Raw genomic sequence first — 27,369 nt, 5'->3', positions numbered from 1 at the left:
AGTGTAACAGATACAACTTCAAAGCACTGAAAGTCCATTCATTCATTTATTGACAACAAATGTGAAAACTGTACATTGCCAAACATATGATACAAGTGTACAAGTCATTCAAAATTCAGGTTCAAAAAGCAGATCATGTCACTGTAGTGTCTAACAGGAAAGCTTTTCTACCTTCGTCTAGTGCAGACAAATCAGTTTCAACTTCATTCACCATAGCAGTGCTTCTCTATTTGCTCTGACAATGGCACTGTCCTGTAAGAAGTTACTGGCAAGAGTGCATCCCAAAACTTCTTATTGTACTCTTCCAGATTTGCACAATTAGCTGCATCCAGTTTGTGCCATGCTGTCATCACATCCACTTCAAAAGTGTTTGTCAGCCATGCAAAAGAGAACTGCTGCTTGAATTGGACCCATGTAGCAGGTGCCTGTCCTTGCATCAACAGTGAGGTCCACCACTGCAATGCGTTAGCTTTCAAGAAAGTAGCAGCCTTCCGCACCTTAGAAGACTCTGTGAAATTGCCTCCAGTGAATGCTGCATCAAACTGCTGAATGAAAGTCAGCGCTTTCAATTTGTCCTGCATCCCACTTAAAGTTTTAAACTTCACTGCTTGACCACCTTCTTTGTAATCCTTTTGCTTACTACTCTTGGGGGTCAAGTAATCATAGACTGGGGGTTGTAAGAATGGTAAATCCTTCTGCACTTTCTCTGCACCAGTCCTTGCTGCCCTTTGTCCACTAGGCTGAGAAAATTCAGCCACATTAACAGGCGCCTCAGGCATCAAAACTGGACTAAAATGTGTCTGAAGTCCAGGCTGCACACCTATGTTGGCATAAAGAGGGTTCACAAATTCTGTAGGCATCAGTCCTGGTGACCCTCTTGGCATGAAACCTGGCAAAGCCGTGGGCGGTCTAGCCATGGCCTGGAAAATAGACCCACCACCAAAGCAGCAACCAAAGGAGGAATGGTCGGCAGAACCATTTGTGCATTACTGCCCTGACCATTAACCTGATCCTGTACCTGTGTAACATGCTGCACTGGATCAGCTGGTGTCACAGGTGCCTGCTCAACATGCTCTACCCTCATTTGCAACTGTTCGTGTGCCCTCTCTATTGCATGCTGGGATGCTTCAACCTGGGAATCCCCTGTACGTGACTGCAAAAATTTCTTCATTCTGGGATTCATAACTAGCTGCTGAAAGGTTCCAAGCATGCTAAGAAGCTGTGCCTGAATAAAAAATCCTCCTGTTCCTGTTCTTCCTCTAACAAGGCTGGCTGTACTACTGGCTCTGTCCGAGCAGAGGCTGACACCTGGGCACCTGTCACCTCTATACGCTGTCTGCAAGTAGAAGAGGAACTCTCTTCGGCAGGGAGCTTGCCTTTCCCTTTATCTGTCATACTGTCAACTGAAAGTTTAAGGGAACCTGTATCCAAAGAAAGAGACCGTACTCTTTCTCACCTGTAATCAGTTGTACCTCACTATGTGTGTCTCCTGTTCACCCAATCCAATCCATGTCTGGGCTCTTGCAGAAAAGAGGACCCTATCCCGGCAATGGAACCATAAAACCGGTCTATGGACACATAAAGTGGTAATTCATTCACAAATAACCTGGACTTACTCAGACACACAATCACAGAATCCTCGCTCCCTCGCTCAACAACACATTGGCCCCGAAGTCCGGCGCCCCTTGCGGTATTTCTTTATTGTTAAAAAGTTGGAAAATACAAAGCACGAGTGCAACAGAGCACTCTACTTGCACCAGCTGAGTTTTACAAAGTCTGGGAGAAATTTGCCAGCATAACTGCACTAAAACTGTTCCATAACATCTCAGAATGAGTCCCAACTGACAGGCTCACTTCCATAGGCATCAGACTACCCAATGGAGTCCAAAACATCACAATTCAGCTTGCTGTAATTTTCTGCACAGACCTGTTTTCAGCTCTGTTTTCAGCCCAAATTAACCCTTGTACTGTCCTGGAGGACTTTAGCAAAGTCCTACTGCATTCTGGCATCAACCGGGCAACATAACAGCCCAAAAACAGCACCTAAACAGTGCTGAAACAGCGTTGTATTGAAGAGGTTATTACCCTCTTCTGTCCCTGCTTTGGTGTAGGAACTAACTACACCGGTTCCTGTTCAAGGAGGCAACTAGCCTCTCCATATAAGCATGAAATTCACACAACTGTACCTGATTTTATCTGATGAGAGCATTACCATAGTCTGCAAGAGAGAGAGAGAGGCTGTGGGGAGCAAGCTCAACCCTCAATACATGAGTTGCAGGGCAAGGGAGTGCACCACCATAGCTCTTAACCTGCAACAATCCACCATCATGGCTGCAAATGAGCCTCATTCAGCCCAAAATCCCACACTTCCCTCTTCCCAATGTGGAAAATGCACATAAATTTGACACTTGGCACATTTTTAAGCCTTTTCCACATGCAATCTTCCAAGCTAAAAATCTCCTGACTGGTTCACATTCTCACAACAGTCCTTTGCCAGCTTTTGGTCCCCTTGACATTCTGCACAGACTGACGCGAACACTTTTCAATTCCGACACTGCCCAAAATAGCAGTTCCCTAAATTTTAGAGATGATGTTATCTGCATTCCTTCTGGTCTCCTGACCATCTTTGACCGCTATGGTCACTTCAGAATTTGCTTAGAATTCAAGATACATTCACATTTCGGTGGCGGCCACTTACTAGTGTAAACCGGCCTATGCCCTCATTCAGTGGCCATGTCCTGGACACTGTCATTCATCTTTCAGTGCCCATGTCCTGGACACTGTCATTCATCTTTTAGTGCCCATGTCCTGGACACTGTCATTCATCTTTCAGTGCAGTTCTCAGGCTTAGCCAACCACTGGTCCAAAGTCCCACTGGCTGACCCATTCTGACATTGCAATGGCCCAAGCGCTTCCAAGAGATCCCGGGGGAAAACAACAGCAACCAAAGAGAAAGAAAAGAAAAATATATATATTTATAAAGAAATGTAAATAAGGAAAACAACTGCAAAAAGTTTCACCTCCTGGTGACACCTTCTATCGAGATGGTCGGGTCATCATTGATGGCCGGCCCATGGATTAGCAGTTTGGGGCCTATGGGACACAGACCAGGCCACTGACAGAGATACACATGGCAGTATGGAACTGTAATGGTTCACTATGGGTGTAGCCTGGACGACTGAAGCATGTTATGGTGAGGAGAGACATCATACTTCTGACAGAGACACATCAAAGCCCAGAGAGAGGGCTACTTGAGTAGAGGGATTCCAGTGGGAGTCAGCATACAGGAGGACCACACGCCAGGGTACCTCGAGAGGGTCGGGGGGAGTAGCAGTTCTATTCAGACGGGAGCTACAGGGGAGACTGAGAGTGGTAGCACAAGATCCAGAGGCCAGATACATGTGGATCAGCGTACAGCTCTCACAGGATAGGCTTATATACATAGCCCTATGTTACTTTCCTCCATCAGGATCCTCCTATGTCATTACATGCCACAGGAGGAGGAGACAGGAGCCTCGCTATACACTTGTCTGTCAGAGGAGATTATGCATTATTCTACACTAGGGGAGGTATTTCTTACGGGTGACTTCAATGCCCACACAGGGAGCAGACAGTGTGAGGTGTATGACTATGATGACATGGAGATCCTCCACCCTATGGATCCAGAGGAGATAGGGGCTAGTCAGGCATCAGAGGACACTGGACTAGACAGAGGACATTATGGGGACCACTTACTAGAGTTGGGAGCCAGGCATCGTCTCGTTATGTATAATGGGATGCTACAGTGGCCGGGATGAGGAGGGCTGACATGCTTCCCACATGGGGGTCATACACGGACCGGAGGCACGGTGGTAGACTACATTATGGGGTCTTTGGAGGCATCACAGCTTGTCACCTCATTCTCCATCCCACCCATACACGGACCGGAGGCACGGTGGTAGACTACATTATGGGGTCTTTGGAGGCATCACAGCTTGTCACCTCATTCTCCATCCCACCTCATCCTATTGGGGCAGATCATACATACTTGGCATTTTCACTAGCCGGATCACCAGTATCACCAGCCCCCCACATACCGACGCCACACACTACCATCTACTTCACACATGACATGGCAGACATATACACTGGCAGAGTAGAGGATGGGCTCCTACTCATGGATCCCGTGGCACCTATGGATACCATTACAGCCCAGCTGGCATCACTCCTACACACGGCTGCGTTTACAGAGCTTCCCACATCATGTCCACTCAGGAGAGCCTGCGAGATTTGGGACTATGCCCCAGAACAGATGGTATGATGACAAGTGCAGAGCCCTATACTCACGGCTCCGCATACAGAGAGCCTTGGGAGCCATCACAGAGCAAGAGTCGAGGAGAGAGATGTGGAGACTTACTCGCCGCAAAAGGCGGGCCTTCGTAGAGATACAGGAGCTAGAGATCTTCCATTTCTTCATGAGTAGAGATAGCCCTATCTCATGGCGGCACTTCAGAGAGCCCCGGACACCGACACCCATTGCAGGCCCACAGACATGGCACACATATGCAGAGGGCCTATACCACACCCCACAGCAGCCACCTATACCTCAGCCAACAGGAGCCTCGACCTACCACAGCTAGCTTCTTTACCCACTCGATGGTGAAGGAAGCTATCTGCCGCTTTTAGCATGGACGGGCCGCCGATCATATGGGCCTACAGGGTGAGCATCTCATATATGTAGTAGATTCTTTGGCTCCTTTTCTTGCACACCTGTTTAACAGGGCACTAGCAGAGGGTTTGCCTGCGGAGTGGATGATGCACACCATTGTGCCGATCCACAAAACAGGGGATATGCTCGATCCAAGCAACTACAGGGCGGTTATGGTTGGCCACGTGTTGGCCAAACTCTATGGTGCAGTGTTGGAGCAAGAGCTTAGCTTATATGCTGAGCGAGCAGGTTTACGCTCATCAGGGCAGGCAGGCTTCAGGAGAGCTTTCTCTACCATTGACCATGTATTGACTTTGAGATGTATGATTGATCAGGCCAGAGTGAGGAAGAGAAAGCTCTATTGCTGCTTTGTGGATTTCCGCAAGGCATTTGACACAGTACCACGAGAGAGGCTCTTTCAGCGCCTGGAGTCTCTTGGCATACCAACAGATATGACATGGGGCATCTATGCATTATATGAGCAGGTTTTTGGGCGAGTCAGATGCCTAGGAGGTATGTCCGAGACTATTGCTAGCACCATTGGTGTGAAGCAAGGATGCCCACTTTCCCCCACGCTATTTGGGTTATATATTGATGAGGTGGCTGACTTCATTACACGGGGAGGCGGAGATGGAGTTGATCTAGCAGGTTCCTGAGTACATATTATGCTTTATGTTGTATTAGTGTCTGAGTCTCCAGGAGGTCTACAGTAGCATCTACATGCACTCGATGATTTCTGCACACAGAGGGGTCTTACTGTGAACCTTGGGAAAACCAAGGTTATGGTCTTTCATACATCGAGATAGGGCAGGAGTCAGCTGACATTCACTCTCGCAGGACGCCAGGTGGAGGTGGTGACATCATACGTGTACCTAGGGGTTACCTTCTCTGCAGTAGCCACGCGCTTCACCATGGGTTCAGCAGCCAGAGCTAGATTGACACGGGGATATGCAGCATTGGCTATGCTAGAGAGACAGTGCCACCAGGCGCATTTTCAGGAGCCCCAGACGAAGGGGTGGCTATTTGACACATTAGTCACACCGGAACTGATGTATGGAGCAGCGGTATGGGCGCCAGGCCTTGCTACCCATTGGTGGACATAGATAGAGAGACCACAGGCCCTCATGATGGCGCGCATGATACGCAGCAAACCGTCAGTACCTCATGACATTATCCAAGCAGAGTTTGTTGCGTCTCCTATGATGGTAGAGGCCATATTCCAGACTATATGCCTGCTAGACAGATTCAGAGAGATGCCACAGGACAGATTGTCATACAAAGCTTTTGAGGCATCTAGACAGCTGGCTGAGGCAGGAGACAGAGGATCATGGTATGCACAGGTCACACATTGGTTCTCACAGCATGGCCTAGACATGGATCATCTACCACCATTCCAGTATGACAGGGATGCACCACATATCCGTCTCTCTCATAGTGAGAGGAACAGAGTATTGAGACAGGACCTATGGCAGCTCTATACACGAGAGACATGGATATCGCCTACACAACCTCTTCCACCGAAGATGCTGTACTACAGAGATCACTTCATGAGTATCAGTGATGATGGATTTATAGAGAGGCCTAGATACATGGAGGGCTTTTTACCACACGGCTCCCGAGTAGCTATTGGTCAGCTTAGAGTCTCATCACATCGATTGGAGATCGAGACTGGCAGAGCAACACGGATCCCCCGAGAGGAGAGGGTATGCAGATTGTGCAGAGAGGAGGTGGAGAGTGAGGAGCATTATGTATGCAAATGCAGAGCATATACAGCCATCAGAGAGAGATATCCCATTTTATTCAGAGAGCCACATTCCCTACGCCAGCTCTTTGAGGCAGCAGACCAGTGCATACTAGGGAGATTCATTCTAGACATACAGCGTCACAGAGAGACATCGTTACAGGCTCAGACAGCTCCAGAGGGGGGACGACAGACACATTACTACATTTTTTCAGAGATCCACCCCACTCCCAACCCCTACATAGCAGGGAATTACTCTCCAGAGAGCAGAGACACTCAGAGTCCGCAGGAGACAGAGGACACCTGGCTTTCGGACACCACGCCTATACCAAAAAGAGATGACAGAGATCAGAGCTCAGTTTCATAGAGAGGGTGCGAAGCGACTGGCTCGCTTCAGAGCAGACCGAGGCATGTTCTTTAGGGAGCTGTGGACACCCTCTTCATTGATGTATACCATTTTATACCCCGAGTATGGTACAGGATGGAGCTAGCTAGGTTGCATATCATGATTGTATACTCCATGCATATAGCTTTGCATTCTCCTAGTAGTAGAGCTCCATCCCCTCCCCCACTCATTGTACTTATTGCACACCCAGATTCAGCTTTTTAGTTCAGTACTTTTTCATTTTGTTGGGATGACAGAAGATACCCCACACAGGTACACTAATTTGTCTCATAGGCCGAGTTCGGTCTTTTGGAAGACGTTAATAAAATCTTTCTTTCTTTCTTTCTTTCTAGCACTAGTGTGCTTACCAGGTGACGTCACGAAAAGTAAAGAGCAGCAAGAGGATTGAGGAGGATCACTTCTTGAACCACTTGGTTTCTGAAGCTGGTCAACTTTAACCTTGACGATGTTGGAGGATTCACTTCTCAAGTGTGCTTCAAGTTATTGAGTTTTTCTTCGTCACATGCCAATGCTGCACCAGAATGCTTGTTACATGCACTAAGGTTGATCATGGTAACACACAACAAGGCCTTCTTTATACCTTTATGTGGTGAGATTCTTTAGCATCCAATTCACAGAGTAGAGAGAGAAGAGAATAAGAGAGTGAAACAGACAACACCTTATTGGGTCCCAAATACCCCCCTCTTCCCCCCCTGCAAGCAGGAGTATTGGCTTATATTATTCTTTGGAGAATGTTGTACAATGCTTGAGAAACAAGCGATATGACTGCCCAACGCAAGCAAGAGGAAGACCGTATGTTAGCTGAGAATTCACCAAGCTGCGAATGATGAATGAGGGTGTCACCAGGAGGTGAAACTTTTTGCAGTTGTTTTCCTTATTTACATTTCTTTATAAATATATATTTTTCTTTTCTTTCTCTTTGGTTGCTGTTGTTTTCCCCCGGGATCTCTTGGAAGGGCTTAGGCCATTGCAATGTCAGAATGGGTCAGCCCCAGTGGGACTTTGGACCAGTGGTTGGCTAAGCCTGAGAACTACACTGAAAGATGAATGACAGTGTCTAGGACATGGCCACTGAATGAGGGCATAGGCCGGTTTACACTAGTAAGTGGCCGCCACCGAAATGTGAATGTATCTTGAATTCTAAGCAAATTCTGAAGTGACCATAGTGGTCAAAGATGGTCAGGAGACCAGAAGGAATGCAGATGACATCATCCCTAAAATCTAGGGAACTGCTATTTTTGGCAGTGTCGGAATTGAAAAGTGTTCACGTCAGTTTGTGCGGAATGTCAAGGGGACCAAAAGCTGACAAAGGACTGTTGTGAGAATGTGAACCAGTCAGGAGATTTTTAGCCTAGAAGATTGCATGTGGAAAAGGCTTAAAAATGTGCCAAGTGTCAAATTTATGTGCACATTGATAAGAGGGAAGCGTGGGAATTTGGGCTGAATGAGGCTCATTTGCAGCCATTATGGTGGATTGTTGCAGGAAAACCAGCTATTGTGGTGCACTCCCTTGCCCTACAACTCATGAATTGAGGGTTGAGCTTGCTCCCCACAGCCTCTCTCTCTCTTTCTCTCTCTTGCAGATTATGGAAATGCTCTCATCAGATAAAATCAGGTACAGTTGTGTGAATTTCATGCTTATATGCAAAGGCTAGTTGCCTCCTTGAACAGGAACCGGTGTAGTTAGTTCCTACACCAAAGCAGGGACGGAAGAGGGTAATAACCTCTTCAATACAATGCTGTTTCAGCACTGTTTAGGTGCTGTTTTTGGGCTGTTATGTTGCCCGGTTGATGCCAAAATGCAGTAGGACTTTGCTTTAGTCCTCCAGGACAGTACAAGGGTTATTTTGGGCTGAAAACAGGTCTGTGCAGAAAATTACAGCAAGCTGAATTGTGATGTTTTGGACTTCATTGGGTAGCCTGATGCCTATGGAAGTGAGCCTGTCAGTTGGGACTCATTCTGAGATGTTATGGAACAATTTTAGTGCAGTTATGCTGGCAAATTTCTCCCAGAATTTGTAAAACTCAGCTGATGCAAGTAGAGTGCTTTGTTGCACTCGTGCTTTGTATTTTCCAACTTTTTAACAATAAAGAAATACCGCAAGGGGCGCCGGACTTCGGGGCCAATGTGTTGTTGAGCGAGGGAGCGAGGATTCTGTGATTGTGTGTCTGAGTAAGTCCAGGTTATTTGTGAATGAACTACCGCTTTATGTGTCCATAGACCGGTTTTATGGTTCCATTGCCGGGATAGGGTCCTCTTTTCTGCAAGAGCCCGGACACGGAATGGATTGGGTGAACAGGAGACAAGTGAGGCACAATTGATTACAGGTGAGAAAGAGTACGGTCTCTTCTTTGGATACAGGTTCCCTTAAACTTTCAGTTGACAGTATGACAGACAAAGGGAAAGGTAAGCTCCCTGCCGAAGAGGGTTCCTCTTCTACTCGCAGACAGCGTATAGAGGTGACAGGTGCCCAGGTGTCAGCCTCTGCTCGAACGGAGCCAGTAGTACAGCCAGCCGTGTTAGAGGAAGAAGAGGAACAAGAGGATTTATTTCATGCGCAGCTCCTGAGCATGGTTGGTACCTTTGAACAGTTGGTGAAGAATCCCAGGATGAAGAGGTATTTGCAGTCAAGGACAGGGGATTCCCAGGCTGAATCATCTCAGCATGCAGTTGAGAGGACACAGGAACAAATGCCAATGATGCCACAGCATGTAGAGCAGACACCAGCAGTGGCAACTGATCCAGTGCAGCATGTTACACAGGCACAGGTACATGCTTTTAATGGCCAGGAAAGTAATGTGCAAAGGGTCATGCCGACCATTCCTCCATTCGTTGCTTTCCAGCCTGGCTATTTTGGTGGTGGGTCTGTTTTCCAGGCCATGGCTAGGCCGCCCACAGTTTTGCCAGGACTGATGTCAAGAGGGTCACCAGGAATGATGCCTATGGAAGCTGTGAACCCTCTTTATGCCAATATAGGTGTGCAGCCCAGATTTCAAACTTATTTTAGTCCAACTTTGGGGCCCGCAGCACCTGTCAATGTGGCTGAATTTTCTCAACCTAGTGGACAAAGAGCAGTAAGGACTGATGTAGAAAAGGTGCAAAAGGATTACAAAGAAGGAGGTCAAGCAGTAAAGTTTGAGACTTTCAGTGGGATGCAGGACAAATTAAAAGCTTTGACTTTCATTCAGCAGTTTGATGCAGCATACACTGGGGGTAACTTTACAGAGTCTTCTAAGGTGCGGAAGGCTGCTACTTTCTTGAAAGGTAATGCATTGCAGTGGTGGACTTCACTGTTGATGCAAGGACAAGCACCTGCTACATGGGTTCAGTTTAAGCAGCAGTTCTCTTCTGCCTGGCTTACAAATACTTTTGAAGTGGATGTTATGACAGCATGGCACAAACTTGATGCAGCCAACTGTGTAAATTTGGAAGAATATAATAAGAAGTTTTGGGATGCACTCTTGCCAGTAACTTCCTACAGGGCAGTGCCATTGTCAGAGCAAATAGAGAAGTATTGCTGTGGTTTGCCCAAAGAAATCAGGGATTATTGCATTAAGACCAATGTTTCTAATATGACTCAGCTCATTGAGAATGCAAACATGGCTAATGCATTGTTACAGGGAGATACACGTGGCTTTAAGAACACAGTGAACAAGGAACCTCAGGGCAAACAGGAACCAGTTGTGAAGAGGGATTTCCCACCTAGACCATTCTATGGAAAGAAGCCATTTGAGAAGAAGACTTGGCAGTCTCACAGCCTCAGAAAAGTGCTGGTCAAGGCAAAGGACAGAAGAGGCCACTATATGGCAAGTCATTTGAAGAGAGAAAGGGATTGATGCAAGCTGGGAAATGTTTCATATGTGAAGAGAAAGGGCATATGGCTGCAAAATGTCCGCAACAGCCAGCAAAAGATGCCGAGAATAAAGAAGGGCCACCCAAGAAGAAGACAATGCTGAGTGCAGGATTGGTACCTGACATGGTTGGTGACCAGCCATGTGATAATGCTACAGAATTGTGCAGAGCATGGGGTAAAATCAGAGATGCTACAGTGCTGATTTTCTTTGACCCTGGTGCTCGAGCCAACTTTATTTCACCGGCATTGGCAGCCAAGTTGGGAATTCGTGCTGAAGAGATGGGACCAGTTGGACAGGCTGATTTGGCATGCCCTGGGCATTCAGTTCCTGTCACTCCTATACTTGGCAAACTCCGCATGCATATACAGAGTTATGTGGACACAGAGGAGTTTCTTATCATGCCCTTGGAAGGATGTGATGTCCTCTTGGGAATTCCATGGTGTCATAGGAAACATGCAGTGTTGGATGCTTTCAACAGGAAAATCACAATTGTACATAGGGACAAGACCCATGTTTTGGATGTGAAGCTGAAAGGAGAGTCTGTCCCAATTATTTCTGCTTCTGCTATAACTTCAGTAATGAAAAATCATCTTTCTGCGTACTTGGTTTTTGCAAAGCAAATGAATGAAGTTGAAACTGATTTGTCTACACTAGACGAAGGTAGAAAAGCTTTCTTGGATACGTTCAGAGACTGTTTTTCAGAGTCTTTACCAGGAGAGTTACCCCCTGAGAGGCCAGAGGATCATGCAATAGATCTTATTCTAGGGTCCAGTCCACCCAATAGGCCACCGTACAGGGTTATGTTAGAAGTCATCTCCTGTCTAGATTTATACACCAGGGCCTTTGTTGTGGGTGTGCCCGCCCTTATGAGGTGTTTTCCCATTTTTCCCAGTATGCGATATTATGGTCCTTTCCAAGTCTCAGAGAAGATAAGTGATGTGGCATACAGGCTGAAATTGCCAGAAACCTGGAAGATACATAATGCATTTCATGTGAGCCTTTTGAGACCTTTTATTGGCAATGTGCTAGAAGATATGGTGCCAGAGGAACAGCCTGAAGTGGAGGAATTGGATGAAATTATGGTTCCTGAGCAGATTCTGGCCCATAAAGATAGAAAAGTGAAAGGACAAGTTGCAAGAAGATACTTGGTGAAATTCAGAAATTATTCACCAATGGATGCTAAATGGATGGATGAGGTTGAACTGGCTGATTCACCTCAATTGATGCAACTTTACAAGGAAGCCTTCCTGTTAGAACCTGCAGTGGTTTAATATGCTTTTTGAAGCTGAATTCTAAATGACCTGTACATTTATATTATATGTTTGGCAATGTACAGTTTTGACATTTCTTGTCAATGACTTAATCAATGAATGAACTTTCAGTGCTTTGAAGTTGTATCTGTTACGCTTTAAATGAATGATTTACATGTTGTGACACTAATAGTACAAGATATATGCTATCACCCTGTGTTGCATCCGGAAACATGTATTTGAAAGGCTTGAACCTGCGATGGCACAAATGGTAGTGGGGAATTCCTATCATCGCCCCGTGTCATCCGTTGGCAGGAGATACATGCGATGACACTAATCACCTGGGGAATCTGGTGATCGTCCTGTGTCATCCGTTTGCATGTGGACTTGCAATCGAGGTCGCTTGCTTCTTTCAAGAGGGGGGTATGTCACCAGGAGGTGAAACTTTTTGCAGTTGTTTTCCTTATTTACATTTCTTTATAAATATATATTTTTCTTTTCTTTCTCTTTGGTTGCTGTTGTTTTTCCCCGGGATCTCTTGGAAGCGCTTGGGCCATTGCAATGTCAGAATGGGTCAGCCAGTTGGACTTTGGACCAGTGGTTGGCTAAGCCTGAGAACTACACTGAAAGATGAATGACAGTGTCCAGGACATGGCCACTGAATGAGGGCATAGGCCGGTTTACACTAGTAAGTGGCCGCCACCGAAATGTGAATGTATCTTGAATTCTAAGCAAATTCTGAAGTGACCATAGTGGTCAAAGATGGTGAGGAGACCAGAAGGAATGCAGATGACATCATCCCTAAAATCTAGGGAACTGCTATTTTTGGCAGTGTCGGAATTGAAAAGTGTTCGCGTCAGTTTGTGCGGAATGTCAAGGGGACCAAAAGCTGACAAAGGACTGTTGTGAGAATGTGAACGAGTCAGGAGATTTTTAGCCTGGAAGATTGCATGTGGAAAAGGCTTAAAAATGTGCCAAGTGTCAAATTTATGTGCATTTTCCACATTGAGAAGAGGGAAGCGTGGGAATTTGGGCTGAATGAGGCTCATTTGCAGCCATTATGGTGGATTGTTGCAAGAAAACCAGCTATTGTGGTGCACTCCCTTGCCCTACAACTCATGAATTGAGGGTTGAGCTTGCTCCCCACAGCCTCTCTCTCTCTTTCTCTCTCTTGCAGATTATGGAAATGCTCTCATCAGATAAAATCAGGTACAGTTGTGTGAATTTCATGCTTATATGCAAAGGCTAGTTGCCTCCTTGAACAGGAACCGGTGTAGTTAGTTCCTACACCAAAGCAGGGACGGAAGAGGGTAATAACCTCTTCAATACAATGCTGTTTCAGCATTGTTTAGGTGCTGTTTTTGGGGTGTTATGTTGCCCGGTTGATGCCAAAATGCAGTAGGACTTTGCTTTAGTCCTCCAGGACAGTACAAGGGTTATTTTGGGCTGAAAACAGGTCTGTGCAGAAAATTACAGCAAGCTGAATTGTGATGTTTTGGACTTCATTGGGTAGCCTGATGCCTATGGAAGTGAGCCTGTCAGTTGGGACTCATTCTGAGATGTTATGGAACAATTTTAGTGCAGTTATGCTGGCAAATTTCTCCCAGAATTTGTAAAACTCAGCTGATGCAAGTAGAGTGCTTTGTTGCACTCGTGCTTTGTATTTTCCAACTTTTTAACAATAAAGAAATACCGCAAGGGGCGCCGGACTTCGGGGCCAATGTGTTGTTGAGCGAGGGAGCGAGGATTCTGTGATTGTGTGTCTGAGTAAGTCCAGGTTATTTGTGAATGAACTACCGCTTTATGTGTCCATAGACCGGTTTTATGAGGGACTGATGCGACTGCTTTTATATGCTCAAAGGCTGCCAGTCGGTTCAGGGAAGCTGTCGGCCTACTTATTATGGAGAAAAAATACTGTTTAAACAGCATTAAATGCTGCGCAACACAGGCTTTTGCTGATATTTGTCCTGGCCAACTGCTGACCACTGGCGGACTGCTGATGCCTTCATTATGCTGGCCGACAGGAGCTCTAGGGCCCCTATGACTGGCCGACTGCTGGTAGGGGCAGAATTAGGCAGCCCTAGGCCCCTCCAAGGCCTAGATGAAGCCTTTATGGGCTGCCATGTTTATGGACTGGCCCATAGATGATCCTACTACCTTCTACATGCTTGCTAATGCCTGACCTGATGGTAAGGCTGACTTCTACATGTTTTACCTGATGAATTCTCCAAGTGGGTTAAGAGGACTGACTGACCTCTATGGCTCAGAGACTGACCTACCTAGCTTGTGCTTGACTGAGGGCTCACAATGACGGTGTATGACTTTGGTGACAGGTCCAATCCGGTGGACGAAGCTGTCAAAAGACATTGGAACTGGACATCCCTATGGTGCTTGAGTTTGGTGATTTTTCCTCCGTGCTTTTTCCTTCCAAACTCTTCTTTTCTTAGCAATCCTAAGTCAATCTTGAGATGGTTTTGGTCCATCTCTAATGTAGAAAGTTGCAGGTGCATAGGAAAGCCCATAAGCCATGGTGAAAACCTTTATAACAACCATACTGAATTATTAATTCAGTCTTGTATTCATTATCCTAATGCATCAGTGCCTGATCCTCCTCTGTATCTTAGATAAATATTTTTCTTGGGAAAGCCTCTGGTTAAATATGGGCTAATGATATCTGTTTTTCAACGTTACTTGTTCAGCTTTACTTGTTTTGAAATGTTCAAGTTTTTGAGTCTTTCATAACAAGATCGTGCTATTATTTTTTTGACCTTATGGGTTTGTTTCAATTACTCTCTACAGGATTTACCCGTCAAACAGAAGTATTTGGTGACATTTACAGTTGGTTTTGATCAAAGAGACATTGTCAAAGCTGCCATCTCTAAGGTGGGCTCAATCATAGTTCTTCAAGCTATCAGCAGAGAAATTTGTAGAGGCATTCACATTTTGTTTGTTGTGACCTTTTTTTTTGCTCATCTGAAGTTTTTGAACATTCAACAAAGAGTACTCTCTTAACACTACTGCATTGGCTCTTTGTCTTCAACAAGTTCTCCGCAAATTGGACAGTTATGCTTTTCCACTACGATGGGCGGACAAGTGAATGGGATCAGTTTGAGTGGTCTCAACGGGCGATTCATGTCAGTGCAAGAAGACAAAGTAAATGGTGGGTAGGATTTCATTTGATAAAGTTTGTGCTGTTTTCTGCCTCCCTCTCAAAGTTATGCCTGTTTTTGCAATTTGCTGTAGGTGTGTGCATATACATTGATGTACAGGCACAATTACTTGAGTTCAAGGAAGCTTGGCTGTGAACTCTTGGAATTAAATTCAGAGTAATGTAAATTTATTGGTTAGATACATGTTCCAGTTCCTTGTGTTACACAAGATTACCACTGGATCATTGTCAAAGAATGAGAGTGTATTGATGCTAATCCATCCGGGGTTGATATTTATGAAAAAAGTGAATGTTTACTATGAGGCCAACCATCTGAGGCTGATAGAATAGAGGAGCAATAGTGGGATGTCTTTTCCTTTCACTTTTTGCAACAGGGATTATATGGCATTACCATCATCCGGACTGGCTTCACTATCAGTGATATATTCTTGAGCAGTCCTCCCTTTTTGGTTGGCTTCTGGTTCTTGTATGTACAATCAATAGTTATACTCAATAAAAAGCTCCTTCATGAAAAAAAATGTTGTGAATTGAAACATGAAGGAAGGTGATTCCCCAAGTATTCTCTTTGTCCTTTTGAAAAGTATCAGGTAATGCCGGACAGGCATTATTTTTAACCACTTCAGACTGAAGATGATCAGTTTGACAAAAATTGTTGGGTTTAGGGTTAGATTTGGGTTTAGCAATGAAGCATAGAATGCATAGGGAACAAAGAGAGTGAGAGTGAGCTTGCACGATGCACACACAATAATGAGATAATGAGATTAGGTACGAAGTACACAATGTGACCTTTAAAGGTTACTTACACACTATAAGGGTGTGTTCACACACGAGGGAAAAATCCTTTGATATACAAAGGTAAAAAGTGTCCCGTGTGGAGAATTGTTACTCCTAGTTCACATGCCACTGCTATAAACTTACAAATCCCCCCTGTAGTGATGATGTGAACATGTATAGAGTAACTACAGATCGATCTTCAAAAGGTAGTAAGCCCAAAGCTTTGCAGAAAGCTTCGAACTTTTCTTTGAGTAGAGCTTTAGTGAACAAAGCTACAATGTTGTCGTGTGTAGAGACAAACAAGGTTTATCTCTCCTGCATGTGGCCTCTCTCTCTCACGTAATGCATCTCAATGTGCTTAGTACAAGCATGAAATACTGGATTTCGTGCTACACTCATAGCACTTTGACTGTTAGTGAAAATTGGTGTGGCTAACTTCCGTCCCACACGAAGATATGCCAAAAGTCTCTTGAGCGGTACACACTTAACTGTAGTTGTGAATGTTTCAGTATACTTAGCTTCACGACTTGAAGTGACCACTGTTGGTTGCTTCGTGCTCGACCAAGAAATGCATGAATTGCCCAAAAGAAAGCAATTCCCACTAGTAGACACCTTGGTGTCATAACGACAAGCCCAATGAAATGACTGAAAGCATGCAGCTGAATATCATCCCCCGTGGCATAATGCAATCCAAGAGATTGGGTAACCTGTTGTAAGTAGCGGAAAACATGCTTAACAGCTTGCCAATTCTTAGTATCTGGGTTGTGCATGAATACTGTTGAACTGTAGGATCCCATACTAAATGCTTGGTCTCGTATTGCATAGATAAATCAAGCACCCAACAGCCTGGCTGTAGATCATGACATCAAATGTCTCACCTGGATCTTGGAGGTTGAGCCTAGCACCCTTCTCAAGAGGCATTGCAACAGGCTTGTAGTCTTCAAGATTGTTGCACCCTATGGCAAAGCATGCACAAGCCAAGGAGGAGCATGAAGCCACGTATCAAAGAGTTTATGGACGTGTACATCATGGTGGGGATGTGCCGATTGAAGTCCATGAAGAGCCATGGAAGAAGCAATCATCTGAAGCCTATGTTCAAGGGAGGAGTGTATGGAGCTCTTCACCAATTGGTAAACGCATGGGTAAAGTCATGGTTGTCTCTATCTCTTGGTTCCTTTCCCATTCTTGTAATTGAAGCATCATCTTGGAAGCTTATCCTTATTGTGAATCCACTTGAGCATCATTCATTCAATGTGCATAGAAGCTCTCTACATTGTAAAGGAGTGGACACTGCCCTTAGCACTCCCAAGAGGAGGCAAGTGGTAAGACCCTCCTATTTCCATCAAACCCATGATTTTGTATCTCATTGCCAAGGAAGGAGGTGTTGCTATCCTTGTAAGAGGAATGCCCTCATGGCCAAAGGAGGAGGTGATGCTACCCTTACCAATTGGAGGAGATGTGCAAAGAGGAATGGGGAGAAGAGATGCAAGAAGCATGTTGACATATGCTCATGGAGATCCGTATGTAATCTACTCAAGCATGGGTGGCAGCCATGTGTTGGCCATGGTGTGAGAGTGGCCAATGTAGCAAGTATGTGGGAGAGGCATGTATGCAAGAAGCGTGTCTCATATGGCGAATGGCATGTATGCATAGTTGTTTCACGAGTTTTTATTTATTTATTTATTTATTTATTTATATACCCTGCTTAACGAAGATCCCAAATGCTCGTAATACTTCGCAACTTTCGTGTCCACTCAGTATTCCATATGGAGTTGTTGAGAGACCTAAAAAATCTGTCAAGGTAGACTGGTAGTGTACACTTGATTGGTAGGGTGAGAGAATCTTGCTACATCGACAACTATGCATGTATGGTTGAAGCATGTCAAGCAAATAACAAGCAAGCTCGAAGATGTCCTCATTCTTGGAAATTGGGTGGAATCATCTTTATCCAATTGTCTCCTATAATGAAGGGAGAGAAGCATGCATGACCATGAATAGTTCTTGATGACATACAATACTATAACTCTTATCTCTTTTGTAAAAGCCTACATTTATAAAAGGGTCTATTGTTTTGATCTTGTATTGTATCCAATGCTCTACCATGCTCCATGAGGCATAGTCCCATGGTAGGCATTGAAAGTGGGTGTGGAGAATGAAGCGATACATGTATGTGGGATGGAGAGAAGGTGTATGTGTGTGAATAAGCACTAAGGCTTGCATATAATGAGAAAACCGTAATTAGGGTTGTGGTGATACCCTAGCCACTATAAAGGGGAGGTAACCCTAACACACCATTGTGTGGGGTAAGCCATTGCTTTGGCTGAAATCTAAGATCGTTATTCTTGGATTCAAACTTGAGTTCTCTCTCTTTCTCCACGTTCTCCACTTGCTCTTTCATGGTATTATTGCTCTCTCACACACTAGCACAATGGTTGAAAACCTTGGCTATGTAGAAATTTGTCGATGCGATGATACCACACTCGGGGGGGGGGGGGGGGGGGGGGGTGGTTGCTTAAGCCCGTAAAGGACTTTATGCAAGTGGAAGACTTTGTCCTCATGCCCGGGGAGCGGGAAGTCCGGAGGTTGGTCAACATAGACTTCCTCCTCGAAAATGCCATTTAGGAAGGCACTCTTGACATCCTGGTAGACTCGCCATTTGTGGTGTGCGGCCAGATTGAGTAAGAGATGGATGGTCGTCATTCGAGTTGTAGGTGCAAAGGTGTCGACAAAGTCAATGCCTTTTTTTTGGTGAAAGCCTTGTACTACAAGCCGGGCTTTGTACTTGTCCAAGGTACCATTGGCTTTAAATTTGGTGTGGAATATCTATTTGGTTCCAATGACCTTCTTATGATGAGGGCGATCCACAAGGGACCATGTGCCATTTTGGTCAATGCTTTCAAGTTCTAATTCCATAGCCTGTTTCCAGGCTGGCTGTTTGATTGCCTCTTTTCACAATGTTGGCTCATCATGCGCCACATAGTCTATTGAAAACACGAGGCAAATGAGGCATGAGGATTGAGCCTAGTGGACCGACGAGGACCGTCTAAGGGGGTATCCTTGGGAAGCATGCCTGAATCCCGCATGGTCTCTTGGTACCAACGGGGTAAAGAGTCCTTGGGTGGCTGTCGGGAGGAGGAAGGCTCCTTAAGTGGCGGAGTAATAGTCGACTGATTGGGTTCATGTGGTGTAGTCGGAGATTCTTGTTCGGGTGATATGGCTGACTTGTCCCGGACTGGGCTCACATGGGACCAGTTTTCCACTGCAGGTCCTGCACCTTCTTCTTCAAATATGTCCACGTGGCATCCAAGTGCGGGATGCACTTGACATCCCCTTCTGCATAGCCTCCAAATAGTCCGTCAATAAAGCCGGATAGTCGTCGAATAACTCTTTGTCAAGTCATACCGCTTCATGGGTCCCTCGGTCCTGAAACTTTGTGAGGAACTGTCTTTGCCTTTGGCTGGAGCCATGCTTGAAGCGGTGCAAAAGGGTCTGTTTTGGAACCATCACTTTAGCGTCATCAATGATATCTGGTTCCGCTTCATCTTTCACTTCTGAAGGGATTGGACGTACATACGGTTTTAGCCAACTGACATGGAACACATCATGCGTAGTCCAGCTCGGAGGTAGCTTCAACTTCATTGAAACCTCGTTAATCTTTCTCTGGATGGGAAAAGGTCCAAAGCTTCTAAATTATAGCTTTGGACATCGCTTGCCCACATGTTTCAATCTTTGCTTCATGATCCGAAGATAAACCCAATCTCCTTCCGAGAACTTCATATCCCTTCGGTCTTTGTTGGCCTATCGAGTGTGTGCCTCCGTGCTTTAGCCAACCTGTCTTTTACTGACTCAAAAATCTCCTGGTAGGACTCCGTCATTCTGTTCGCTTTCAGGTACTGAAGATGAGGTTTTGGTCAATAGCGACTGGAATGGTCTTCCAAACGTTGCTTCAGATGGAGTCCTACCAATAGGTGAAGAAAAGGAATCATTCAAAACAGCGTGAACTAAAGGCAAATACGATTTCCACTTACCTTACTGATCGTGGACATAACAATTCAGCACATCAAGGGCCAACGGGTTGTAGATTTCTGTCTAGCCATCAGTCTGTGGGTGAAATGCATTGGAAAATTCAATTTAGTATCAAAGTTATCAAACAATGCCCTCCAAAAATGATTTGTAAACTTGGTATCTCGGTCTGACACTATGGTCCTAGGGTCGTGCAAATCGGGTACCAATGCCGAATGAACAAATGGGCAACATCCTCGGTGGTCACATTGGCCCTGCAAGGTATAAGCATAACAAATTTGCTAAATCTATCAACAATAGTCAAGCATTGAGTATTACGCTTACTCGGACCGGGAGGCAGATTCGTGACAAAATCCATGGATATATCTTGGAAAGGTCCTTCAGGAATCGATAAAGGCTGTAACAACCCTATGTTCTTCCCACGAGGAGCTTTCACTTTCTGACAAATGTCACACTGTTGCACATGTGCAAACACCTCGCCTCATTCTTGGCCAATAATACTGCCTTTCTAACTTCTCCAGAGTTGAATTCATGCCCCAATGACCACCAATGATGGCGTCATGGGGATCATGGAGAAGAGCTGCCTTGAACAACTTCATGACACAAAGTCGGCCTTTGTAGAAAAACCAACCATCATGTATCAAAAAGTGGCATGGTCTTGTGGCATCCAATGCCTGTTCTCGTTGTGTACTGAATTCCTCGAAATCTGCGTACGTGTGCTTCATGTCTAGTCCCATACCAGTGAGGTCGAGTCTAGTGGTGTGAATCAAAGTCACTTGTCCCTTCCTGCTCATAGCATTGGCATTGGGTTGGCCTCTCTTGGAAGGTACTTGATCATACCACCAAATTGTTGGAAAATCTAGCTCTAGCGATGCTGTGGGTCACTCCATTGTGCACCTGGCATTGTCTGAATCCAGCGTAATGCTTGATGGTCAGCGCGAACCTCAAATTCACGGCCATAAAGGAAATGTTTCCAATGTTTCAAGTCTTGAATGACTGCGAGAAGTTCCCAATCGTAGAGTGAGTAATTCTTTTCCGCAGGCAGTAACTTACGAGACATAGCCTTATGAGAATGTAATCTATTTGAGGCATCGGGAACTTACTCTTGATAGTTAGCTTATTGAGTGCACGATAATCGACACACAATCAAGAAGACCCATCCTTCTTCTTGACAAACAAGATCGGAGCTGTAAATGCCAACACACTGGGACGTATGAAGCCAGATTGCAATAGTTCATGGAGTTGACGGATTCTTGGAAAGGCGGTGTGGAAACTTGCTTGGGGAATCTGAGCCTAGGAGGAGGTCTATTCTGTGGTCCTATGGTCTGGACGGGGGGAGATGGGAAGGGAGATTGTCTCGAGGAAAAATCTTCTGGAACTTGTCATATGGAGAGCTTGGTATTTCTCTGAAGCCTTGGCCACCGTCTGGGCAGTCTGGATTTAAATCATCACGCACTGTGCGCCTTTCTTGAGTTCTCTTTTAGATTGTAAATGGCTTATGAGAGGAAAGTTCGGGATTTCTAGCTCACACTTAATGGTCACTGGGGATTTAGACACATTCTGATCAATCACGAAAGTGTGCTTGTCCCACTTGATATCTCACTGGAACTTGTGAAACCATTGAATGTCCAAAATTATGTCTGCTCCTACAAGAGGGAAACCTTAAAATCACGCACAAAACTCTACACCCTGAAAGACGAAACGGGCTCGCCGAGCGGCTTGTTCGGTGACCACATCCTTCGTGCTATCGCTGTCAAACAAGACGACGACTCTCTGGCCACCTATGTAGCCAAAGGTCTTGAGCAATTCGTTGCGCTCATACTCCTGGTCATGGGCGTCCTTTTGCTTATCTTCGAGCTCTCGGCTAATGATTGCTTCAATCGAAGCACTGGGATCCGAAGAACTAGGGGCAGCTGCTGGGGTCTGTGTGGGAGCTGGGCTCACTACTGAAGCCATGGAGGCTGGGGTGGTTGTCTGTGGAGTGGTAGTCTTCTTAGGGCACTCCTTAGAAGTGTGTCCTTTTGTATGACAAAGAAACACCTACCCTCCTCCTTGTACTAAGCTGTCTCCTCAGTACTCAATTTACCACCTGTCTTGCTTGCCTGAGCTTTCTGGTATGGAGTAAGCTTAGGCGCATTGGTCGAGTTCTTGGAGCCAGAGGCTCTTGTGCTCTGTCCTGGGGAAGATCCTGTTTGGTTCTGGCCTTTTCCCCGTTAGCAGGCTGGGAAGTCTTGGGCTTTCCGCCATTATGCTTCATTTTAGCACTCTTGTGCAAGCGAGAGTGCGTCTTCAAAGGTGGTTGGCCTAAACATACGCACCTCCCACTGGATTTGCGTATCAAGGCCATAAAGGAACTGCTCTTTGTTGTCCTTGGTCCAACTGCAAACATTGAAAGAGTGCACAGAGCGGAAGTAAAAGAGCACTAGAGTGTACTAAATAGAGAGTGCAAGGGAGAGAGAGATATATGGAGCAACTATGCCGAATATACTGAAGCAATACAGTCCCAAGCAAGAGACACAAGCAGTCTCATAAGTGAGAGAGGAAAAGATATACGAGGCAAGATGGAAAAGTGAGAGGCTGGCCCACCTATTTATAGGTGAAGAGAGCCGGCCAATTGGAGCTACATATGCTGGCCGACTGGACATCAGGAGATTGGATTCTCAATAGCGGTGCTTCCAAGCACATGACTCCTTCCCGTGACTTCATCTGAAAAACGGCAGTCAGGTCGCCAACTAGGAAAAAACCATACAAGCTGGGAAAAATCCCAGAAAATATGTAAAATAGGGGTGGCCAACCCACAATCAAGGGCCATGCAAAAAGGACCAAAAGGACACCATAAATGGGCAGAAACTGGGGATGAATGTGCTAACACCCCCTCTCAGCACCATATGCTGAACAAACTCCGATAAGCCGAAGATGAGGAGCCAAGGAAGCCTGAGAAACCGGCTTGGTGAACAAATCTACAGCATTCTCCGTTGAAGGACAATACTCCAAACGCAAATCTCCAGCAAGAACCCGTTCACGAACATAGTGATATTGTATCTCAATGTGTTTCGTACGAGCATGAAACACAGGGTTCTTGGCGATGGCGATGCAACTCTGATTGTCACACCAAAGAAGAGTAGATCCGGTAGGAGGACAACCAAGCTCCTCCAATAATCTCCGCAACCAAATCGCCTCACATGCAGCTGGAACGGGAGGCGGACGCGTGTATTGGAATCATATAAATGTGAACAAGATTCTGAGCACTTAACACTTGAGCATTACAACCACAAAGCTGAAAATGACAGTACACCTCATAAAGGGGCCGATGATAGGCTGACCCCCCCCCTTTAGGTTATATTACCAAAAGAGTCTGCAAAGTACAAGTTTACGGGTGCCTGGGGATTCACCACCAGCCTGCACCTGATTCCCACAAATACATCATGAATGAATACATTTCAAACAAGAGAATTTGTAGGTACATCCGCCCTACACACAGGTACATCCGCCCTGCACAAGAGTATCACAATCCTCACAGGTACTCCGCTCTGCACAAGATGTAAATGGATCTTTAGGCCCTGTTTCCACGCGAGAAACTGATCCAGAAACCTGTGTTCTCCGCGAGCAAGTGTCCCCAATGCTTGCCCTAAGCACCTGTTATACCAGGAATCCTTGAGACACATCCATGCTCACATATTCCATTGCTGTCCGGCCTGTTTTGTGCAATAACCAGTCCAAAACAGCAACTTTCTATCGCGAGAATTCCACCTGTAAAGGGTCCTACAGCCCTGTGGAGGTCCCTAGAGCTATCCTGTACTGTCCAAGTTGACTTTGGACACATGTAACCAGCCCAAACTCGCAATAACCAGAAATTGCAGGTCTGAAATTTACCAACCAGCCCTTTAGAAGAGTGTGGGGAACGTTGTCCAAGCTTGTGTGAGTCCGGGAAGCAAGCAACCAGCCCTGTAGCAACTCCCAAAGCTCCAACCAGCTCTCCAATGTGTTGAATCATGAATAAAACAGCCCAAAAGGCCTCTTGAGGGAGGCGCCTTTTTCCAGTGCCACCTAAGGGGCCTGGTGGGTACACATACTGGCTGACATGTGTCCCCATAAGGTGTCCAGGTAGGTGTCCGCTCCATTTGTCCTGTTTGTATAAGTTTAGGTCCAACCAAATGGGAAATGGCCATAAGCTGTCCGGACTTCATTAATTTTGGTCCAACCAAATGCGAACGCATTATAAGTTGTTCGGCCACTTGTTAATGAGTGTGGACCTGCAAACCAATAAACCTTAGTAGTAAATGAAGTAAGCTGTAAATTGAGTGTGGACGCACTTACCACCTGCAAAACCCATAAGCCCACAGTTTTAGGCCCAAACAGGAGTGCACACACGTGTCTACAAGGTGCCCGGGCTTCCCCGGTCCCTCGGACTTCACAAGCCAAAATAACAAGCATTGTCTAGGCAGCAAGACAATGTCACGCAAAGTAAAATAAAGTTATGGCATGCATCATTTATGCATTGTGCACATGTAAACTTGGAGAACCACCTATCATCATTCTTGTACTTGAAAATATTCCGCCTGCCATCATAACACACCATGTGTGCATGGCCGGAATCCACACGGGCACCGCCCGAAAGTCCACAAATGTCCTGCCATGTCCTTGGACTCATATGCATCCACTCATATGATCCATACACATGCCCAGGTATAATACATACATGCATCCGCATGTTTCTAGGCCTGACACGCATCCGCATGTCCCTAGAATATAGGGGTTTGTGACATCCCGCCGGCTTCTAATCAGTTGACCGCAACTGAAAAGCCTCCAGATAGGCCTTCAAAAGATCTGGGTAATCCTCGAAGTAGGCCTCATCCATCCATTTCGCATCCAAAGCTGAATAATTCTTGAACTTCACAAGGTACCTACGAACAAGTTTGCCTCCCGCAAGCTTTCGTTCCTTGTGAAAAACAATCTGTTCAGGTTGAAGAATCTCTTCCAGCTCATCCACCTCGGGTGGGTCTTCCAAAACCGGCTCAAACAGTGTCAGTCCCACAAAAGGCCTCAATAGGCTCACATGAAAAGCATTATGCATGTTCCAATGATCTGGGAGTACAAGTCGAAATGCAACATCATTGATCTTCTCCAAGATCTGAAAAGGTCCATAATACCTGTTGGAAAGCTTAGGGTACTTTCCCTCTTTTCCTGGCCTCTTCCGAAGGTGTGCCTTTTCAAATTTCAGCAAGACCCAATCACCTTGTTTGAGTTGTACATCCTTCTATGCTTATCAGCTGCCTTTTTAATCTTGGTTTGAGACCTCTCTATGGCTGTCCGTACCTGTGCAAATGCAGTATCCAAGTCTCTGACATACTCATCTGCTGCAAAAATCTCATCCTTTGTACGAAGGATGGGTGGTAGTACCACCTTGCCATAAATAATCTCAAAGGGCGCCTTGCCCGTAGAAGTATGTACCGTATTGTTGTAGGCAAACTCCACAAGTGGTAAATACTTCTCCCAATCCGATTTGCGGTCGGATACATAAGATTTCAGCAAGTCGAGGACGGCTGAATTTACTATTTCACTATGGCCATCTGTCTGTAGATGGTAAGCTGATGAGAAGTTCAGCTTTGTACCCATATTGTCAAACAATGCGCGCCAAAATAAGCTTGTGGTTCTAGGATCTCTATCCCCCACAATAGATTTAGGCATGCCATGGTGTTTGAATATCTGTGCCAAAAACATCCTAGCCATATGATCTGGCTTTATTGTCTTGCGCACGGGAATGAAATGTGCCTGCTTACTAAACCTGTCAATAATGGTCCAAATAGCATCATTTCCCTGTGGCGTCCTTGGCAAATCCATAATGAAATCCATAGCAATGCTTTCCCATGGTTCATTTGGTATAGGCAAAGGCTGAAGCAATCCAGGTGCTTTATGTCTGTCAAACTTGACCTTTTGACATACCATACATTCACGTACATATGCTTCAATATCCTTGCGAATATGTGGCCAAAAGAAATACCTCTCCAAAGCTTGTGCTGTGGCCAAAATGCCTCTATGACCTGCATATGGAGGAGCATGGCACTCATCCATAACCTTATGGCGAAGGTTCTTTACCACACACAACGATTTTGCATCATGAGATATCCATCTCTTATGACATAAGATGGGACAGCAATACCCTCTTGCAAATCAGCCCATACATGTGCAAAATCCTCATCCAGATGATAAGTATTACGCATATCCGATAAGTCCTCATGGTATGCAACTGTAATAGCATGAACCTGTGGCCGTCTAGATAAGGCATCTGCCACCACATTCTTTTTCCCTGGAGTATGTAAAATCTGAAAATGAAACATTGAGAGGAAATTTGCCCATCTCATATGCTTCTCTGAGAGCTTACTTTGAGTCAAAAAGTATCTCAAACTTTGATGATCAGTTTTGACCATAAAATCAGCCCCTAAAAGATAGTGTTTCCAAATAGGGCATGAATTACAGCCAACAACTCCTTCTCATAAACCTGTAAGTGAAGCTCTGCATGTTGCAAGCGTCTGCTCTCATAGGCAATGGCATGTCCTTCTTGGTTCAAAACAGCCCCTATGCAGTCCCCACATGCATCACATTCCACCACAAAAGGTTTGTGCAAATCCGGAATAATGAGTACCGGTCCCGAGATGATTGCACTCTTCAACTTTTGAAAGGCATCTCTCTCTTCTTGTGTCCATTTAAAGATTGCTTTCTTCTTCGTTAAGTCATGTAACGGAGCGGCAATGAAAGCAAAATGCTTGACGAACCTCCTGTAGTAAGCACATAAACCAAGGAAGCTCCTTACTTCATGGACTGATTTTAGCTCTGGCCATTCTTGCATGGCTTGTATCTTTGCGGGATCCATGCGCACACCATCCTTTGATACAATGTGACCAAGATAGTGAATCTCTGGGAGGAAGAATTCACTCTTTTTTGCATTTATGTAGAGTTGATTTTCTTTAAGCTCTTTAAACACAATAGCCAGGTGCTCACGATGTTGGGCTTCATTCTTTGAGAATACAATAATGTCATCAAAGAATATACCTGTGAACTTTCTATGCTTTCTGAACACCCTGTCCATCATCCTGTTGAAGGTAGCGGGTGCATTTGTAAGGCCAAAAGGCACCACCAAAAACTCATAAAGACCAAAGGCCGTCCTAAATGCAGTCTTGTGTACATCTTGAGGTGCCACTCTCACTTGATGATACCCACTCTTGAGGTCTATTCGGCTGAAACATGCCGAACCTTCAAGCTTGTCCAAGATGTCATCAATGCGCGGAATGGGAAATCGATTCTTGATGGTTATCTTATTGAGGGCACGGTAATCAACACACATCCTGTAAGTACCATCCTTCTTTTGAACAAGAAGTACCGGCGAGCAATATGGCGAGGAACTAGGCCGAATCAAACCCTTTTCCAAAAGTTCATTCACCTGTGCCATAATCTCTTCTTGTTGAC

The 27,369-nt window shown here is 45.4% G+C and overlaps 1 protein-coding gene across 2 annotated transcripts in view; it reads left to right on the top strand.

Moving 5' to 3' along the window:
- The window catches only part of LOC147611279 (uncharacterized), a 59,263-nt gene that overhangs the window by 11,687 nt on the left and 20,207 nt on the right, over positions 1 to 27,369 (top strand). For both annotated transcript variants that reach the window (XM_086784340.1, XM_086784341.1), the window contains exons 5-6: positions 14,739 to 14,822; positions 14,984 to 15,099. In XM_086784340.1, coding sequence (XP_086640466.1) covers positions 14,739 to 14,822; positions 14,984 to 15,099 — 200 coding nt within the window. The remainder of the gene's footprint in view (positions 1 to 14,738; positions 14,823 to 14,983; positions 15,100 to 27,369) is intronic.

This window comes from Cibotium barometz, chromosome 47 (genome assembly GCF_041138505.1).
Source record: "Cibotium barometz isolate CiBa-2024 chromosome 47, ASM4113850v1, whole genome shotgun sequence".
Classification (NCBI taxonomy): domain Eukaryota; kingdom Viridiplantae; phylum Streptophyta; class Polypodiopsida; order Cyatheales; family Cibotiaceae; genus Cibotium; species Cibotium barometz.
Note: the sequence above shows the minus strand (reverse complement) of the source record. Positions and strands in the feature narration are given on the sequence as shown.